Source organism: Canis lupus, chromosome 1 (genome assembly GCF_003254725.2).
Source record: "Canis lupus dingo isolate Sandy chromosome 1, ASM325472v2, whole genome shotgun sequence".
In the NCBI taxonomy this organism is placed as follows: Eukaryota; Metazoa; Chordata; class Mammalia; order Carnivora; family Canidae; genus Canis; species Canis lupus.
In genome coordinates this window covers 974698-995612 of record NC_064243.1, presented here as the reverse complement: position 1 = coordinate 995612, position 20915 = coordinate 974698, and the positions used below count along the sequence as shown (strand labels likewise).

Below are 20915 nucleotides of genomic sequence, written 5' to 3'. Positions count from 1 at the left end.
CTGATGAGTCTCTTGTTGTAAGATGGCTTTTAAAGACAGACTGATTTTTTTTTTCCAGAAAACACTGTCATGAAAAATACTGTTCATAAATTAACTTTAAAAATTATTCTTCAGGGGTGCCTGGGTGGCTCAGTGGGTGGAGTGTCTGCCTTCGGCTCAGGTCCATGAGCTCAGGGTCTTGGGATCGAGTCCCACATCCAGCTCCCTCCTCAGCGGGTAGTTTGCTTGTCTCTCTGCCTCTCTGCCTACTCCCACGCACTCTTTCTTAAATAAGCAAAAGTCTTTTAAAAAATTATTTTTCTGTTCATGATTCTCCCACTGTAATTCTCGGTAGTAAATAACCATGAGGAAGAATGCTTCCATGTTTCAGAGCTACCTGTGCACCGGGGAAGTTTGATCCTTCAGATCCAGAGCAGTTTGCAGCTGTACTTTCCATGCTGGGAGGCAGCGAGCCAGCTGATGCATTGGGGTGGGGGCTGCCAGAGAGCTGGTGTTGGGGTGACCTCTGCATTTCCCTCAGCCGGCAGTTCATCTGTATTTCGAAAGAGACAGGAAACCCAGGGATGGGGGACTGCGGGCGAGGTGGAAGGCCCTGGAAGGTGCTGTAGCTGGACGCAGGCTCTGCACTCCTGTGCTCCATCAGGACCTCAGAGCCCGCCTCTGGGACAGAAGGGTGACCAGTCATGGTTGTCATGCGGTGAGGCCCAGAGCCCCTCACGCTGCCTGTTCTCAAGTCCCAACATTGTTTTTCTATGGGGAGTTCTTGCACAGCCACAAAAGCAGAAAGCCTCTGGCCCGTGTAGGTTGTGGGTGGCCAGTGTGGGTGAGCTTCCCCTGTGGGGCGCGTGGCCTCACTGTCGCTGGTCTCCCCTAGGTGGCCCTGGTGCAGTGGACTGAGAGTGTCGGCCTCACCCTGGTCAGCAGGGACCTCACCTCCATGCAGCTGAGGACTCCCAGCGGCCAGATCCTGACCTACAGCATCCTACAGATGTTCCCTTTCACCTCGGAGAGCAAGCGGATGGGGGTCATCGTCCGGGTAGACTTCCACTCGGGGGGCACTGTGCATGCCACACTGGACACTCTGGATGTTTCACTGTTCATCCAAACAATTTAAGCTTATTGCAGGGTGGTTTTTTGAAATAAAATCTAAACTAAATTTACGCTAAGCAGCTAGAGAGGCTCTAGTCATAGTGATTTAAGAGGCTCTGATGTCGTCTCCTAAGACAATAGAAGCAGAGCAAGTAGGTGTTGGCCATTAACTTTTGAAGTCAGCTAAAGTCGTTTGTTTTGTTTTGTGCACAACAGCAATAGCAAGCCAGGGAGCTTTGCTGCAGAGTCAAGTTACTGACATGCACCTCTGTCAAATTTTTTTTAGCAAATACGAAAAACAAATACCTTGGAAGTTGGCTCACCAAGGAAAGCTTATTCAGTCAAGAATGAAAATTTGACAGAATTAACCTCAAATTTGCGGTCCGAGGCATATACCCATTAACAGATCCTGTTTGCCATCTCTGCACAGCACCAAGAGCTGCGTTTCTCTTCTGGGTTGGGCCTGCCTGACTGAGCAGGGAGCGCAGTGCCCAGCATAGGGAACTGCCTGGCTCACTACAGAGGAACGTTCCCGAGAATCACTTTCCTTAGAGCACCTCTGCTCAGGCAGCTGCTCTTAGCAGGAGCACTGTGGCCTCAGTGTCCCCGTGTTTCCTTCTGTCCCAGGACGAGTCCACCACAGAGATCATGTTCTACATGAAAGGGGCCGACGTGGCCATGTCCTCCATCGTGCAGTACAACGACTGGCTGGAAGAGGAGGTAAGGCGTGTCTCCCACCAGCCCAGTGCTTCCCACCACCCATCGGAAGGGGAGGCCGGTGGGGGACATGCGGGGAGATGGAGGGAGACCCTGGGAGATGTGGGGAGACAGGGAAAGATGCAGGGAGACGCAGGAAGATGAGGGGAGACCCTGGGAGATGTGGGGAGATGGGAGGAGACCCTGGCAGTTGAGGGAAGACAGGGAGATGCGGAGAGATGCAGGGAGACGGGGGAGTTGGGGACGGAGGACTCGAGGAGGTGGGGGGATGCCCTTTCCCCGGCTCTGTGCTATGCCCTCCCTGGAGGAAATTGGGTGCCATGTCCTAAACCAGACACTGATGGGTTTGCAGAGATCGGAGTGGTTTTCCACCATGTTATTTTAAGTGATTCCGGTTCCTCTCAGTTTCATGAAGTAGAGAGGACAGCAGTGCTATTTAATTATAAAGAACTTACTCTCCATAGAAACTGCTGTTTTTAGTTTTGGGATGACTGCATATGGATCTGTCAGTAAGTCTTTGTTAATAGTATTTTGTTTATATTAGTGAAGAAATAACATTATTAATCATTCACTGAAGATTCTGAGATAGTATTGCTTATATGTAGCCAGAGCTGCATTTTAATATATTTAGTTTGTAACTAAGTTATTTGCAAAATTTTAATTAGGATTTTAATGCCATTGTAATTTGTATGTAGGATTCACTTTAGAAATAGAAAATAAAATACAAATATGATCAATCCTACATTTCATCAAAGTCTCCCTAAAGAAATGGGATTTATATTTAGCCTCATGAGGTTATAGTATTGTCTGTGTTTCTGTGTTAATAAAAAAGTTGGGTATCAGAGTAAAACACCTCTCTCCCGTGTGCATGTTACTGTCAGTGTCCACAGGTCACCCCGCCATGGCCCAGGCACGGTGGGCCAGTGTAGGGGCCACATCCCCACGTCCACGGCGGTATTGGCAATACGAATCAATAGCTCCTTCAGGCACTTGGATTTAATCAGGCACATGAATAAATTAAATTCCCTGAAGACCTAGTAAAATGCCATAAAAATTACTTTTGGTCATAATGATGTGCAATTAATTATAAAATATTTGTTTAATTTATTTAGCTTTATGAGGTCAAATCAATAATTGTCTTGCAACAGACAGATAATGTCAGATTGTTTTTCACAAAGATAACTTTATTAAAAATCCTTTGTGCATTTATTTTCCCAACGTTACATTTTCTTCCTTTAGATAAATCTTCTGATCCTCCCCCCAATGTCTTTGTTGTAATATTTATCGTCTGAAAGCCTGTACTTTATTTAAAACAAAAACAAAAGCAAAAAAGCCAGGTAGGCTCCAGGAGTCCCGGTGTGCAGTGAGCTCTTGTGACTCCAGCAGGTGCACCCACCTCGCCTTTTTGGCTCTAGCCTGTGTTCTCCACATGCCAAACAAAACAAAAACAGCCACCAATACTCTACTCATCACGTCACAGAAAGCACATTTTGTAAGGCTGCACCATCCGTATGGTGCAGTGTGCCAGGATGGAAGTGCCCGGGCGCATGGCCTCCTGCCATCTGCGTGCCGGTGGGTGCCAGGGTCAGGATGGGGCCCAGGAAGTGTGTGTGAGAGGCGCGGGGACTGGCGCCTGTCATCCCCAGAGCAAGCCGGCTGCGGGGTCCTGGGCCGTCTGCATTCCATGAGCATCAGACCTGGTCACACAGATGGTTGGGAGGATTTTGGGAGCTGAGCCACGTGTTGTGTGTTCGCAGACTCAAACGTCCTGCGGGCACGTGAGGTGCACGAGCCTAGTCAGACGACAAGCCCTCGCGGGGGGTGCAGTTCTGTGGAAGCCCCACCTCTGGCCTGAGGGGACGGTGGACAGAGAGGCCTGCCGGGCCGGCGGCAGCATGTGTGCTCAGCCATGTCTGGGTCAGCGTGTGCCCCTGCCTGGAGGCACGGCACTTGCATGTGGGCCTCTGGTTCTGAGCGCGTGGCAGGCGGACTCCCACGGCACAGCTCGCTCAGGCCTGCGGCACCAGTGTCTGTCAGGACGTCCCAGCAGGGTATATGGGGCATCCTGGGGGCCTCGCGCCACCAACCCAGCCTGCTGGGACTCCACATCCTTCCAGTTAACATGGCAGCAGCTGATGCATTGGTCTGCAGTATCTGCATCAGGTGGGGGCTGAGGCATCGGGCGCCTGTTTAGGTGCACGTGGGCCATACCGGTTTCGATGGCTGTTGTGTACCTCTGACATAAAGCCCTGTACCCCTTGGCATTGGCTGAAGGTGCTCCAGAGGACCCTCCTCCTGTGTCTGGGTGTCCAGGCCACAGAGCCTTTGCAGACCCCTGCCCACAACACCCACCACAGGGCCATGATGTTAGGCTTTCTACATCGTCAGCCAGAACCAGGCCACCTATGGTTGGGAGCTTTACAGACATGGTCAAGATGGGAAATAGTTCCTCAAAGTTTGAAATTTAAAAGAGTCAACCAGAAAGAGATGAAGGGGCAGCAGGTCTCTCAGGAGCCACACGGGGCCTGGATAGGCTGTGGCCGGTGGTAGTATTCTTGATATGTAGACACTATGGCTTCGGAGAATGGTGTAGCTTAGCGCTCCCATGGTTTTGTAAATTTTATTTTTCATGAAAACACATTATTCTGGAACAGTGCTGTTGATGTCACAGCTGGGGCGTACGTCTGGCTGCACCTGGTCGGGGGCCTTCCCGTCCGTGTGTCTGTTCTCACTGATGAGGGAGCCCAGGAGCCAGAGTCTCCCTTGGGGCCCCCTCAGCGTCTTCTCCCCAGGACTGTTTCTGTCCTTGTTCCCTGCTCCTCACCCGGGGGGTCTCTGGGCCATGGGCACCAGGGACACGGCCTCATGTGGCTTACCTTGGAGTCTGGAGGACGGTGACCAGCCCAGGATACCTTGCCCTCTGCGAGCACTTTGCCCTGTGGCCCCTCCTGCTTCTCCAGCAAGGGGCTGAGATTTGAGGAGAGACGGTGCACCCACCTGCCATGCCCTGCAGCTGCTCACCATGAGCACACCTGAGGGACAGTCTGCTGTCCTGTGGAGCTGGGGGTGCCGGCTTCTGAGAGCCTGCGCCTGCTGTTGCGGCCCCACCTCTGTCTCTGCACAGCCGTGGGGGGTCGCTGTGTCCCCTGATGAGTGTAGATGGTTGGGAGCTTCGGGGCCATCCCATGAGCAGCACGGCTGCAGCCAGCCATGGAGGAGTGCATGCATGCCACACAGGCTGGCACCCCCACAGGTGGCCCAGAGTCAGGCTGTTTCTGTCCCCCTTCATCAACTAAAACTGCCTAGTTTTTCCTCTGAAAGGTGAAAACTACTCTCTTGTCATTTTGCTACAAGCTCTGACAGGTGGAGTAGAGTCTCCCCACAGCCCCCGAGAACGCTTGCCTTGTCTGTCTCACCATGTAGCAAGGGTTCTTTCCCTGCGGGTAAGATCCGGGCCCAGCACAAGGGCCAGGACCTGGGTGGTCCCTCCTCCCATGGCCCTGCCACTTGAGACTCCTCTCCCTTCTCTCCCCCCTCTCCTTTTCTTCCTCCTCTTCCTCCTCCTCCCCCCACAGCCCTGCCACGTTAGGCCTCCCTTCTTCCAGGCCTTGCTCCTCCCACCCTGGCACTGAGCATCCACATTCCCTGTGCTGTGTGCATTCTCATGCAGGCGTTCCTCACGACACCCTTTTTGAAGAGTCTGTTTTAATATGGGGAAGAAGTGTGCCTGTTTTGTGATACTCTCTGTGACAGCGGCTCTCTGCCCTGGGAGATCGGGGTAGCAGAGCTGTTCTTGCAGCATGGCTGTAACCCGAGGGCACTTCTGTGAGATGCTCCGTGTGCCGTGCCCATGCCCCCCGGGTTAGCAGGCAGAAGGCACACAAGAAACTGGGTGGCATGTGGTGCACAGGTGTCAGGATGACCTTAGAAGTGCAGGGCTCACTAGCAGGGGGCCTGCCCTTCCCGTGGGGCCGCAGGGCGGATGCCATGGGTGCCCATCACCATTGCGGTCAGCACCTGGGGCCTCACATGACCTGCGTCTCCTTTTCCAGTGTGGAAACATGGCCCGGGAAGGTCTGCGCACTCTCGTGGTGGCCAAGAGGGCGTTGACGGAAGAACAGTACCAGGACTTCGAGGTGAGCCACTTTCCCTCCCTCCCCCACTGGTCCCTATGGATGGTGCTCACTGCTGGCATGGACACGCATGGGCCCAAGGACAGCCCGGCTGCCGCACAGCACTGGGGTGTCCACTTGGGTCTGCTGGGCAGATGGGCTTGCATGACGTGGTAGATTTCCATGCACCCCCAAGTCTGCAGCAACCACCCACAGCACCCGTCTCTCCTCAGAGCCGCTACAGTCAGGCCAAGCTGAGCATCCACGACAGGGCGCTCAAGGTGGCAGCGGTGGTAGAGAGCCTGGAACGGGAAATGGAGCTGCTGTGCCTCACGGGGGTAGAGGACCAGCTGCAGGCGGACGTGAGGCCCACCCTGGAGATGCTACGCAATGCCGGCATCAAGGTACACACGCAGACCTCCAGCGCCAGAGCTACTCACCGTGGAAGCGCCGGCAATGAAGCCGGCGGGGGGTGGGGGTGGAGACGGGGAGGATGCAGGCAACCTTCCTCCTCCCTCCTCCCTGGCCGAGCCTGCCCTGAGCCAGCACCCCGAGTCTCCTCCTGAGACCCACCCCATGTGGGAATCTGCCTGTCACCATCAGGGCCTGCCCCGCCCCCCTCCCTGCCCCTGCCTGATCCCAGCTCACCAGGGTCTCAGGCTTACCCTCTGCCCATCTTCATCCCCTAAGACTTTCATGGCCCTGGGTCTCCGTGAGGCATTAGCTCAGGACAGTCTTAGGCTCAGGAGACCTGGGGTCTTGCTCAGGGGATGTGCCACACTCACGCTCCAGAGCTTTCTGCTCACACCCAGATGTCTAAACGAAGGTCACTCAGCACTGCTTTGTCCTTTTCCCTTCTGCTGGTGGCTCCCTGCAAGCCCCAGGATTGAGGCTGGGTATCTGCACACTCACCTGACCTGCTTTTTCTTCCTGGTCTATCCTCTTCATGGTATTAAGTTGTAGCTTTCAGGGAACTGCTTTCTGACCTTATGTGCCCTTGAAACCCAACGTTCAGTTACAGAATGAGAGAAAAGACTGTTCTAAGACTGCCCTGAGGACTGGGGCCTCACGTTCAAGAATGAAAACAATACAATTGGAATTTCACAGAGAAGCTAGGGGATAGTGAGGCTAGAGAGGCAGAAAGGAAGGTCAGCGTTAGAGGAAAAGCTGTGCGCGGCTTCCAGCTGGAACACACACAGTGGGCTCTAGGGAGACTCCATGTGCACACAGCAGGTGCACCCTTGCCTCCAGGGGTCTGGCCAGGGAGGAGGCACTGTCTCTCTAGGCAGCACTCCCATCAGGAGGTGCGTCTGGCTTCAGACTCACGAGAGAAACTAAACCTGAGTGTGCTGTGCTGCCAGCACCTGGGTGAGGAAGAGTTGTGGCTGCTGTGGCCTCACCAGTGGCGGTGGCTCTTGCTGTCTTGCGGGAATTGTTAGCAACTGTGTCTTCACGATGTACTCTCATCTTCGGTCTGGGCTCAGTAAGGCAAATATAGATGTGTGAGATAAGTAAAAAGCACAAGTCCTACACTGAGAAGCAGCAAAAACTCAGTATTGCTGTGAGTCGTTGGCTGTGTCCAGAAATGCATATTTGTATGTGACACACAAAGCACCTGAGAAAGTCAGGTGTCGGTAAGAAATTTCTAAGTTTTTTGCTTTACGTGAAATACGTATGTAAACCATCCTATCGACACATTAAATGTCCTGGTTTTGTTGTCTTTGTCATCTAAGGGTGCTTACGTATGTAACACATGCTTGCATAAATTTTTAAAGTAAAAAAAATAAATAAAAGTATTATTTGACATATTTTATTTGGTACAAACAGCTTTTGGTTTAACTTTTTCCCCTTTACCATTTTGAACCTCAGTTTCCAATTTAAAAATTAGCGAATTAGAATAAGGATGTCCAGGGCGCTCCTGGCTCTACAGGCCTGAGACCACGCGGCACCTTCCGGGCCCGCTCATCCAGTGTGCAGCCATGTGAGCATTGCCCCTGGATATATACAGGCGTCCTGTTAGTTTCGGTCCTGAGGTTCCTAAACCTCACATCTCAGCTAATATGTTTAACATCACCTTGCTCCTACTTGTTTTAACTAAGTCTACAGAGACCTTTTTTGTTGTGGTAAAATGTAGATAACATGCCATTTATCATCTGACCTGTTTCTGAGTGTACTTAGAACTCACTGTCGCTAAGTACACTCACAGGGTTGTGCAGCTGTCCTCACTAAGCACTGACCCCTCCACTCCCAGCCCTGGTCGCCTGGTCCACCACTGGCCTCTGTCTCTGTGGGTGCAAGTCCTCCAGGGACCTCCTAGCTCTGCCGTCCCACAGCCTTTGCCCTTGTGCAGCTGGCTTACCTCACTGAGCACAGTGTCCCGTAGTCCTGGCCCAGCAGGTGCCAGGCTATCCCTCCTCTTTAAGGCTGAATGCTGTTCCACAGCGTGTTTGCCACGTTCTACTATCCATCCATCAGTGGACACTGGGCTGCTCCTGTGGTTTGGCTGCCATGAACATGAATGTGCAAGTGTCTGCTCAAGAATAGACGCTTTTAAGAGTTCATCATCTTCACTTGTCTCTTAGATATGGATGCTAACGGGCGATAAACTCGAGACCGCCACTTGCATCGCCAAAAGCTCACATTTGGTGTCTAGAACACAAGACATTCACATTTTCAGACCAGTGAGTATATGTCTAAAAGCACTTTGATTTTGAAATGTTTTGTTTCACAATCAAAACTTGTGGTTTTGTGAGAATGTATGTGCAATGATTTAGTAATTATAAAGAAGAGAAATACTGTAATTTTCTGACTGAATTTATACAAACATTGCAGATAGGTTTCTATTAGCTGCCCACATCAAATGGGATGAAAAAGCTGCATTTTGACAGAGTGAAACAAAGTCTAAATTCAAAAGTATTTTTCTGTTGTACTATTGGATTTATTAATCAATTTTCTATTTTAAAATGGACATCCTGCCATCATTTCCTGTTCCATTTACTAAGTGTATGTTGATAAAAACCACATTTTTGTATTAGTTATACCTGATAGTAGGAATGTGTTTTTAATCTACTACCATTTTGAAATGAAATGTTCCTTAATTAGATCAAAGGAAATTAATAAAAAATGGGCTAAAGTTTGTGTTTTTACTGTATCACTTATGACTAATGTCTGTAATTCAAAAATGTGATCTCCTGAGTTGATTAATGGTGGTTAGCAGACAAGATCCATCTGCATCTGCTCTTCAGAGCACTTGCACCTACAGAAAGTGATTTGAATATAATTTACATGTAAATGTCATTTATTTCCAAGCATTGGAATGGCAAATTAGACCCTGCAGAGGACTATTTGCAATTAAATTATTAATGATTCTGATAATACTTCAGATCAATTTTTGTTGACTTTTCAATGTTACAGCCACACAAATTGAAATTTCCTCAGTAAAGCCTACCTATTTAAAGAGGAGTCTGAGATTAATTTGGACCGTGTGAAACTTAAACTTCAGTCTTCAACATAGCCTTTCTTTTATTCCCTGTAAGATCTCTGCAGAAAGAATGTCAAAAGCCAGTCTGTTGCTTTCTAAAATGCTTTCATTCTAAGATTGATATTTCAAGATTATGACTTGGTTTTACTTTTAGATTGTTTGATTATTCGGATGTTGTGTTTGCTTGAACTAGTAGAGAAAGTTGAAACCCGTGGCATTTATGAGCAGGGGCATGTTTGCAGGAAGCCTGGCTTTGCAACCCCTGCCACTCCAGCCATGCAACCTCCCTGGGCTCTGGCTGCGGCTCCCTGAAGTATAATTCTGAAGTCTCAGTGTCACCCCCCTCCAGCACACGGGCCCCCTGTGAGCTACCAGAACCGCATCACATGTCTCTGGGGAATATCTGGCTCACAGGCAGCACACAGGCAGTGTTAGCGATTGGTACCCCACCCCCTTCCCCTGCTGAGCCCCTCTCCTCCCCTGTGGCTCCCTGTACCTGGGGGACCCCGCAGCACTTCCCGGTAAGTGGCAGCTTTGAGTTGTTGCAGGCTGGAAAATAATTTGTGTTAAGTATAAGTAGGTATTTATTCCCAGAGGAGAGATTCAGAAGAGCAGGTTATTAGAGGACCGAGGCCTGTGGGCAGCCCCTGGCAATCTTACGTGATTGGCAGGTCTCTGATGTAGATGACACTGTAATTTGGGTGCTTTTCTTCCTTTTGTGGAGGTAACCAACCGGGGAGAGGCCCACTTGGAGCTGAACGCCTTTCGAAGAAAACACGATTGTGCACTGGTCATCTCGGGGGACTCTCTGGAGGTGAGGCTGCATTCTATGTGCGCGTCTATCCATTCTTCCATCTCTCTGTCCCTGGAGGTGAGGCTGCGCTCTGAACATGTGCGCATCTGTCCATCCGTCTGTGTCCCTGGAGGTAAGGCTGCACTCTGACCATGTGCGTGTCTGTCTGTCCATCTGTCTGTCTATCTGTGTCCCTGGAGGTCGGGCTGCACTCTGACCATGCACATGTCCATCGTCGGTCCATCCATCTGCCCTCCCCCAGCAGACCAAGAGCTTTCTGAGTGAGTGCTTGCTCGGTGGTCGCTATCCCAGTGGTGGTTACTAAACTCTGCTGAGCACTTACAACCTGAAGAGCCAACATGGTGATGCCAGAGGGCTGACTTTCTATGATATTTTGGAGGTTGACTTATTTTAGGCTGATTCGAGATTCTCTTAGGTGCTAGGCCTTCTGCTCACCGTTAACAGCGCAGGTCCCCATGGAGTCCCACCTGTGGCACCTGTCTACTTGACCTAAGTGTACCTAAACCAGTATTTCCAGGAGTGGGCCGGGGACACAGGAAACAGACTGGCGGCCCAGCAGGAGGGGCTGGCTTGGCTCTCAGTTCTGGAACCACTGTCACCCTGAGGCAGGGCCCTGGAGCCTGTGCACTGACTCCCTGACCCCGTTCCCTTTGCCTCCCCAGGGGATAAACCCCATGTTTGCTGGGGCAGGAGGTACAGCAGCTAGCAGCCTCACTTCTCACAGCTCTGTGTGCCTGGCCATGTGCTGGCACCTCCTGGACTCCCAGACCCGGGGCATCCCGCAGTGCCGCTCTCGGGCCTCAGCTGGATCCTCAGCCTTTCCCCTGTTGGCTTCAGAAGATTTACCCCGCTGTGGAGTCGTTTACTACATATCCTCTGCTTTCCAGCACCCAAATATTTGCTCCTCCCTCTGAGCCCACCTTAGAGATTCATGTCTTTTTAAAAATCTCTCTCTACAGTTGTTTTAGTGTGATTTGTGAAGAAGCAAAAGTAGGTACTTGTTAAATCCACCATCTTTTAGGAGTATGTACTTTTTTTTTTTTTTTTAAGATTTTATTTATTCATGAGACACACAGAGGCAGAGACACAGGCAGAAGGAGAAGCAGGCTCCCTGCAGGGAGCCCGATGTGAGACTTGATCCCGGGCCATGACCTGAGCCAGAGGCAGACACTCAACCACTGAGCCCCTCAGGGGTCCCAAGAGTATATACTTTTAATTAAATATTTTTCCTCTTTGGTCCACACCAGAGCTACACATAGCCGATCAACATAGAAAACCTGGTGATGAAAATCAGATCTGCCCACCTGCTCCTCCCCAGTCCTGCTCCCCAAAAGCACCATCTTATGTTTCTGGGTCTGGGTCTTTCATTGCTTCTGTCCCTCATCTAGATAGTACACTCCTTCCCTGGTCCCTGTGCTGGACCTGGTGCTGGGCTTCAGCCTGAGCCTGGTGCTAGTCCAGGTCCCAGTCCTGGTGCCAGTTGTAGGGAGGTGCATCTGCAGCCCCTGATGGGCCCTGTAGGGTCAGGGGAGCCATTAGTCCAGAATGGGCATGGACATACAGGCCATCCCAGGACACACAGCCCATGGCCCCCCACAGGTGCAGGTACCATCATATTAAAGATGAAACAGGACGCCTGGATGGCTCAGTGTCTGAGCGTCTGCCTTTGGCTCAGGGTGTGATCCCGGGGTCCTGGGATCGAGTCCCACATCCGGCTTCCCGCAGGGAGCCTGTTTCTCTCTCTGGCTGTGTGTCTGCCTCTCTCTGTGTCTCTCATGAATAAATAAAATCCTTAAAAAGTAAAGATGAAACAGAGATCTTACTTAGCTAAGGTGGGGTTGAAATCACCTGAAATAGACTGAGCGGGAAACTTTCCATCTCAGGCAACAAGGCAGCATCTGCAAGCCCCGTGCAAGCCACGCTGGCCATGGTGATGGTCAGGGTGAGACGCAGAGTCCCCTCCCTGGCCCCCGCCCTGCCCATCCACATGGACGCTCCTTCCGTAGGGGCCTCAACCCTGGCCTCTCCTCCCACCTCATCCCTCCTCCTTTGCGTGTCCACCAGCCCTGAATCCCCAGCTAGCGGGGTGGCTGTGACCTGGGGAAGAGGGTGCAGGCAGTGTGCACCCCTCGTTGGCACAAGGCTGTTGGTCCCTGCCTGCCCTGCTCCTTGAGCCCACAGAGCAGGGCCACCTGTGGCGGGTGGCAGGTACTCACACAGCACTGATCCACAGGTGTGTCTGAAGTACTATGAGCATGAACTGGTGGAGCTGGCCTGCCAGTGCCCTGCCGTGGTGTGCTGCCGCTGCTCACCCACCCAGAAAGCCCATATTGTGAAGCTGCTGCAGCAGCACGCAGGGAGACGCACGTGCGCCATCGGTGAGTTCTCCCACCCCACGTCCCGTTGGCACCAGGGCTCTGAGAGAAACCATGTTTTCAGAGCCACTGGCAGCGCAGCATTCAGACTCTAGCACCAGGTGGATTTCGTCCACGTTCCTGGGGATTTGAAACAGCCTCAGGATGGGGTCTGGGTGTTTGGTGTCATTTCCCATTTCTGTGCTCCCAGGTGATGGAGGGAACGACGTGAGCATGATCCAGGCGGCAGACTGTGGGATTGGGATCGAAGGGAAGGTAAGTTTGTCCTTTGGTCACTACGTTATCTGCATACTTCCTGCTGGCCCTGAGCCACACACTCAGGTTGCAGGCCAACTCCTGTAACCCTCAGGTCGCAGGTCAGCCACTGCCCCTTGAACCCCTAGGAAGCGCAGGTAGGAAGCAGAGCCAGGCAGGTCCAGACCCTTCACTCCCTCACTGTAGAGGAGGTGGGCGAGACAAGTGACTTGCAGCCCCCTTCCTGCCGGGCCCAGCTCAGATGTCACCAGCCTCCTGCAAACCTCTGTTGCCGCCCTGGCACCCCCAGCTTCTCTCACACTTGCACGTCTATGTCCCCATCCAACCATGAGCTGTGGCTGGCAATTTGTCTTGTGTGGAAATGAGCCCGATTCAGGTCTCGCTTCTCCTCTTCTGCCTCATGCATGCCCCGCAGCTCTGGAAAGTGGCCAGCAGCTGTTTCAGAGACCCCAGGGTGGGCTTCAAGACAGGTTCACTCCTCTGCCTAATTGCTGTAAGACTGACAGGCGCCTGACAGGCGCCTGATATCCTGGCCAGCAACTCTCTGTGGCCACCAGATGTTCTGTGTTAGCCTATCCCCTCCAGGGTCACTGGGACAGTGTCCATCTTTCGCCCGCGGAGGCTGAGTTCTAGAAGTCCCTTCTGGAGGCACCGCGTTCTGAGCAGGCACCTGTGCTCGTTTCAGGAGGGCAGGCAGGCTTCCCTGGCTGCGGACTTCTCCATCACGCAATTCAAGCACATCGGCCGGCTGCTGATGGTGCACGGGCGGAGCAGCTACAAGAGGTCGGCAGCGCTTGGCCAGTTCGTCATGCATCGAGGCCTCATCATCTCCACAATGCAGGTACCTGGAGTCTGGCACCTAAGGAGGGGGGCTTTGCTGTGGCACCATTGTGTCCGGCCGGGAGAAGCCGTGGGGAGAGCAAGCGTGGGACTAACACTAATGGGTGCTTTCCTCTCTCGAAGGCCGTGTTTTCTTCTGTCTTCTACTTCGCATCTGTCCCTCTGTATCAGGGATTCCTCATGGTGGGGTAAGTGGTGCGGCATGTGCATATCTCAGCAGCTGCCTTCAGGGAGGACTTAACGTTCCCAGAAAAGCTGTTCGAAAGTTGTCTAACTCCACACATGGTCAGTCGGTCTGTAGAGTAAGAGCCCCGGGTGTCAGGAGTTGGACGCCTTGCCACCTTACTGTTGTTTTGTCAGAAGAACGTGTTTCCCTGGGGGTCCCAGGCGCAGGCTGGGATCAGGGAGGCTGGGACACAGGTGGTCATACCTGGATGTGACCAGTGACCACTCAGCGGCAGATGCAGAGCACACGGGTGCTGGAGTGGACACGGCATGCCCTGAGAGGCCACCTTCAGTCTCCCTGGCAGTAGCAAGGTCTCATCTTTGAAGGTCCCCACACCATAGCCTGGAGAAGTGTGTCAGAATGTACAGTTCATAATTAAACCACCAGTTTTGCCTGTTGAACCTGGAAAGCAGGCATTTACTGTGAAAGGTGAATGAGTTAGAACTTCTCTCTCCCTCATCCTCTGTACTTATGCCAGGAGATAAAAGCAGTGTGACTTGGTGGGCCGTAACAGCCACATGCTGCCTCCCGACGCCCCCTCACTGGCCTCACAGAGCTCAGCATGCCCCATGGTTGTGCGTTGCTATTGTGTGCTCACTCACGGAAGGCAACAGCAGTCACACAGGCGCTCCCACCATTCAAGGTGCTCATTCCATCCGTGTAGCATCCTTGTGACCAGGCACCGTGCACTGCCCATGTCACAGACAAGCGAGCCTGGGAACGTGCTGGAGACCATGGCTGGTGGGCCCACCTTGGACTAGTTTCTTACCATGGCATTTAGCATCTTCCAGGACTGCAGAGAACAAGTACATGAGTACTTTCACCCATCAGAATTGCCTTAAGTACACCTTCTGGATGCACTTCACTGGACAGCTCCCCTGAATCCCAAGGTTCATTCCTGATAATTTGAGCGAGAGACCGGGAGCATCAGGCTAGGCCACGTCAGGCTCCACTAAACACGTGGGTACCGTACCTCGCCAGCGTGCCTGAGCAACGCCGATGGGAGACACTTCCTGCCACTCCTGAGGCTGCATCTGTTGGGAGCACGGGCTCACCTCCTTACCCTTTCCCAGCCTTGGATCATGGGGCTCCTCACCTCCTGGTGGCCCTCCCCCAGGGGGCTCAACCAGCACCCAGCTGTGTTTCAGCCTCTGTTCCCAGTGGACCAGGCACAGCAGCTCAACAGGCCGGGGCGGCTCCCTGAGAGGGCAGCCGTGCATTCCAGGGTAGCTGGTGCCGGGCCCAGCAGGTGCATATGGCTGCCCGCTCTCTGTCCAGCGGCTGCTAGCTGGACATGCTCCCGTGTCCTGGGGCGCTGACCGAGGGGAAGCCCTAATGGTACAAACCGCCGTGCGTGATTGTACACTTTCCCGTTGCATTGGTCTTTGCCATGCGCATCCCACGAATGACTTAAGAGAGCATAGGATTTGCGCATGATGTCACTGCCCCTGAAGTTTGTCCAGCACACGTTTCCCTGGCCAGCAAAGAAAAGCGAGGCCATTCCCACTTCCTTTCACATTTAAAGCTATGGATTTGAAAGATTAAAAGGAAAATTTAGGAGGCAGTGATGATTACTGCTGAAATAGTAAAGCCTAAGGCCATGAAGCTGCGGCTGTGGGCCGATTGGATCCTCCCTCCTCAGCCCAGGCCCAAGCCCCGGTCAGCAGGAGCTCCCAGTGGTTTTAAAACTCCTGTTTATATTGGCATTTAATCAGTTTCTCTCACGATCTTCTTAAGCGTTACTGTGCTGAATCTGTAGGAGTGGAGGACGAGTGCTTTTACACTGAGCCGCTTCAAGAGGAAACTGTAAGATCAGTGTTGGCCTAACCTAGAGAATAGTCAGATGTAGGCGGTAGGTGGGAGGAAAGTGATGTTTCTGTCAAAGTCTAATGAGACCAAAGTAATGTCCTAAGATGGGATCTCCAGCTACTGAGACTGCAAGACCGTTGACAGAACGCAGCTCCACTTGCTCCACGCTTTTTATTCTCCTATGTCTTTTCGGCAAAGAGGGGCTGATGACGGGACAAGACAGCCATGGGTGCTCCCCACCACAGGTCCTGGTGCACACTATGCTCTCCCCACCAGGAAGCATTCCTTGGCAAAGCCCCTTGGGGAAACACTGTGTATCGCAGCCCCTCTGGGAGGCTCACGGCACAGGCAGCAAGTGGAAGACCCCGCCAGATGCCTGGTCAGGAGCCTATCTGACCTTTAAGCAAACGCCTTCTTCACCCAACACCTGTAGCACCGCACGTTCTGAACAGCATCCTTGGGGCGACTGGCCTCAGCCAGCTGCAGGGCTCACCTGTGTGATGGCTGCCCGCCGCTCCTGGGATGGGTGCCCATGCACCCCAGGCATGGGGGGTGACCCACCGTGCCCCATCAGCTGGGCTCTGCTGGACTCTCCAGCCCTTTCAGCCCCTACGTTTTAAGTTATTCTCATTCTCAGCAATATTCTAAGTTCTGAGAAAGTGGACAAACTTTCTTTAGAAATTTGAAAGAAAGGGCTTTAACCTCACATGGAAGTTAAAGGTTAGACTTGAGGACACAGCACTCTGATGAAACACTGGGGTTTCTGCCTCCGGGGGCCTCCAGGAGCGCACAGCTGTAGGAATTGGGTCTTGTGTTATTAGGTCTTCCCACCTGGTTTCTCACAGGCAAAAATGTCATTTAAAAGAAGTCTAAAAAAAAAAAAAAAAAAAGGCCAGCCGTACCTCAGGAAAGACGGTATAGATGCACTTTTCCTCATTCCTTGAGTACAGCCAAAATCCTACGGACACCACAGGTGGAACACGTTTGTTCTCTGGTCAAGGGGCAAGGAGGGGGCGGCCTGGCCTGCTGGACAGACCACGTTCAGATGGCCACCATCTGCTCCAGCCAGCACCGTGGGAACACTGCACCCCCCACCTCTCTCCAAAGTGGGGAGCGGGACCCCACACACACCCAGCAGTCACCAGCAGCCTTGTTGGGTGTCACACAGGGAGGAACCTGGGGGAAGGCAGCAGTGCCAGGAGACCCCGTGGCCTACGTGGCACCAAACATCCAATTTTCAGGAGAAAATCACTACCCCCGCCAAGAGCTGAGATGATCTCAGAGTGAGTCATAAAGACAATAGACACCAGCCCTGCAGCGCCAGCGGTGTGGGAATCATGTGACCCGGGTGTTAAAGTGGCAGGAACGCTCAGGACAAATGGAAACATGTCCACCTAGAATAGAAATCCAAGCAGCACCACGTGGGAACAGGCCACCAAGGCCAGCAGGACAGACCTGGCCCCCAGCAGAGCGGAGGGCCCTCACGGCAGGACACAGGATGGAGAGAGACTCGCAGAGAGAGGGCGGAGAGCGGGCTGGAGGGGAAGAGCAGCTGAAAACCTCCCACACGGTGGATTCAGAGAGATCCACAGCAAGACGCGTCACACGGAGATTTGGGGAACAATACAAACGCTGTGAAGGCAGTGAGCTGGAGAGGAGCAGCCTTGGGGACAGTGGGGACCCTGAGGAGAAGGTGTGGGCACACACGGCCACCTGCAGTGGATCTTCCCTCAGCAGTGACAAGCGCACACGCGTCCGGGAACACATGCACATGGCTCCGGGATGAGAGCTGTCCAGGTGGCACACGAGCAGAAGGCACAGGCCGGTGCGTCCCCCAAAGGGCATGGTGGGCTTGAGTGCACAGGTGGGCCCTGGCCCTGGCCCTGGCCCTGGCCGTCAGGTTCGAGGCCGTCAAGCTGCTGCTGGAAGGGGATGTGGAGAAGCAGGACCCCGCCGCAGGCTCAGCCTGTCCCTGCCCCAGCAGGCTCCTGGGCAGGTGGCACCAGGAGGATCTGCTGTGAGAGTAACTGCAGCTTACGACGGCAGTCTTTGTGGTGACTAGAAGCTGGGGGCAACCTGGGTGCACCTGAGTGAGCGCAGCTCACAGAGGTGGGACTGCTGGCTCAGGCAGCAGGGGTGAACGTGACTGCAGCAGCACCTGGGGCAGCCTGGGAGTCAGCTGAGAAGAGGCATCTTGGGGCCTCGAAATGACAAAAACTGTGAAGAAGGTGGGCGTATTGTAGTGATTGTTAGGGGTGGGGGCAGAGGGGATGGGTACGGGGAGGGGCAGGGGACTGGGGTCTCCCAGGGTAGTGTGGTTCTGTCTGTGTCCCCAACACTTTGGGAGGAGGCTGGGCTGCCAGGGGAAGGGCATATGGGATCCTGCTCACACCTGCCTGCAAGTCCCCAGTGACCTCAAAACAGAGTTTAATTAAGAAAGAAAAACAGCAGATCCCCCTGAGCACCTGTGGCTCACAGACTGACTTAGTGCTCCGCAGGGAGGCGTGAAGTGTCGGGAGGTCTGCCTTGCTGCATGTGCTGTGCAGCGCTTGGGACCAAGGCCCGTGGTTGCAGAGCGGTGTAGAGTGGCGCCTGCGCCTCACGCTAACCTGCCCCTGTCTTGGTTGTCAGGTATGCGACCCTGTACACCATGTTCCCAGTGTTCTCGCTGGTGCTGGACCAGGACGTGAAGCCAGAGATGGCCATGCTCTATCCAGAGCTCTACAAGGACCTCACCAAGGTATGGATGCGGGCCGGGCTGCATGTCCGCTGGGCCATATTTTAGCAGAATATTTACTAGGGAAAGAAATGCCTGTCATGAAGCGGTTTCCAGGCAGGTTTTAAGTAATTGAACCTCCGTTCTTCCAGACAGGTTTTATTTCTTGCTGTTTTTGCATTTTCCTTCTGAGTTAAACTTCAGAAAGGGATGATTATTTTCTCGGACGTTTGCAGTAAAGCTCTGATGTCATGCATACAATTGAGATTTTAAAGGTGCTCTGAACCATTTGTGGAGCCGCAGTGAGCTTCTCTGAGACCATGGGGCTCGTGTTGGCTGGTGCACACTCATTGTCTGTCGGTGTGTGAAGGACATCCACTGGCGGCAGGGTCCCCTGGGCAGGGCTTCTGTCCACTGCGCCGGCATCGCGACATCGGAACCCAGAGTTACAGCAGGCAGCCCCCGTGCCTGCCCAAGCCATCTTCCACTGTGCTTCTCAGAATCAGGTCTAAGACATGATGGAGCGTCGGTCACTGCGACCCAGCACTGAAGTCACAAGGATGCTTTTGAGGAAACATCTGCACCCAGAAGATGTGGCTCCTGAAACTGCAGAAGATGCATTGATCTGGCCTAAAATTGTGCTCTCTTCAGATAGAGTATTCCTGAGGTTTGTCATATTTCTTTACAAGACCGTGTTTCTACAGCAAGCAAAACAAGCTCCACAGGCTGGAACACCCCCTCGCTCTCCAAGGACAGGTTGTGGTGACCTTGGAATCTTCCAAAAGGCTAGCTTCTCCTGAAGCAACAGGGAGAACAAAGTCCACTAACTCTCAGTCAAATCCAGGTTTACATATGAAATGACCAACTCTGATCTTTAAAACTATAGCATGTGGAGAAGGGATCAGTGGGCACTAGGCGGGATGCAGCGAACCACTAACCACATGCAGAGGAGCTGGCCAGACCAGGGTGATCTCTGGGCTTCGTGCTGCTGTTTTAAGGACTGGATGAAATTAAGATTTAAAGTTCCTTGAAAAAAAATACCAAGTGCTCATATTATTTTTACAATCAGGACAAAAATAAACCTAGTTCACCAGTATAGCATAAAATAAAATCTCAATCATTATATTCAATAACAGCATATTTAATTTGATAATAAAATGCAAATATATTTTATAGATATAGAAAAAGAGCACTAATAATCCTGATAATTTTATTGTGAATATTACAAGAAAAAGGAAAACTGTTTTGTTTAATATTCTAAAATGATTAAACCATTATCATTCATTAAAGCAGAACAGGATCAAAGACCCAAAACTGTAGGAAGCTTTTGTGAGTAATTATAATTTTAGATTATTATGTATTTCTTTATTTCCATAAACTCCAGACATGTTAACTTAAATGCTGCCTCACAGACTGTCCATGTATGAGCAGACCCAGATGAGCTTCCCTAAAATCACAGGCGGTCAGTGTCTCAGCCGCTTGAGGTCACTGCAGGTCAGCCTGGGCAACATCACCAGACGGTCGTGGTTGGAGCAGTTGCTGTCAGTGGGACGCGGGGTCAACGCTGTGTCTACCGCCGTCAGGGTGAGGGGATGGTTGGCTGATGCATTGAACACAAGGGGTGGCAGGAAAGTGTCTTCATTCTGACTGAGTCATTCTTGTTTTCGTTAGGGTGACCAATAGAATGTCTCGGTGCCTGTGCCCTTGAGTCCAGCCGTCATTACTACTTTATTGTGACAGGAGTTCAGTTACTGTTTCTTCAAGACCCAAGACCTATTCCTTTTGTGTTTATTATACTTATTCTTTCAAAACCTGTTGCCCTTCAAATACTTTGAAGACAGAGTAGCACTAAAGTACTCAACCACCTAACTTGATAAAAAATTGAGTTACATTTTCTTACTGAAGCCAGAGAGAGATTTTGAATCTTCACATTACTTCTCAATTATTGGTGGTGACTCGAGAGGCCCACGAGCCGTCTGCCTGGCCTGTCCGTGTGGCAGGCATTGGGTCTGTGGCTGCTGGAGGCGAGGGTGAGAAGTCATTCCTGGGCTCGGGAAGCCCACTTTCATTCTGGAAAGAAAATGTGAATTACATGATAGTCAAACAGCAGCACAAAATAGGCCACAGGTGCAGATGCAGGTGCACGTCAGCTGTGCAACACACCTGGTCTGTTCTAAGCAGAAGGCCAGGGTCATGATAAAGTTCTAAGATAGTTTCAAAAGCAGTGAAGGGGAACAGAGTATATATCCCTCGCAAAACAGAGAGGAAAGTACCATGCTTTGAAAGAAAATACCAGTTTTCATACTAATTTGATAACCATTCTTTTTATTCTGAGAGTGAGAGTCCGAACCCAATCATTGCAGATGTGATTTACATGTTCCAACAACATCAGCCAACCTGGAGCATACATTTGCTCATGACTCCATTGGGAGAGCCTGAGCCCAGTCTGGAGTCAGTATCTGTTCAGTAGTGTGTCAGCAA

General features: G+C 52.1%; 1 protein-coding gene across 9 annotated transcripts in view; it reads left to right on the top strand.

Moving 5' to 3' along the window:
- Window positions 1-20915, top strand: part of ATP9B (ATPase phospholipid transporting 9B (putative)) — a 237389-nt gene that overhangs the window by 206196 nt on the left and 10278 nt on the right. For 8 of the 9 annotated variants that reach the window (XM_025421950.3, XM_025421949.3, XM_025421952.3 and 5 more), the window contains 11 exons: window positions 875-1036; window positions 1717-1809; window positions 5859-5942; window positions 6152-6322; window positions 8501-8599; window positions 10124-10213; window positions 12447-12591; window positions 12779-12843; window positions 13529-13684; window positions 13807-13871; window positions 18350-18458. In XM_025421950.3, coding sequence (XP_025277735.1) covers window positions 875-1036; window positions 1717-1809; window positions 5859-5942; window positions 6152-6322; window positions 8501-8599; window positions 10124-10213; window positions 12447-12591; window positions 12779-12843; window positions 13529-13684; window positions 13807-13871; window positions 18350-18458 — 1239 coding nt within the window. The remainder of the gene's footprint in view (window positions 1-874; window positions 1037-1716; window positions 1810-5858; window positions 5943-6151; window positions 6323-8500; window positions 8600-10123; window positions 10214-12446; window positions 12592-12778; window positions 12844-13528; window positions 13685-13806; window positions 13872-18349; window positions 18459-20915) is intronic. The other variant, XM_049111608.1, reaches the window with a different exon arrangement.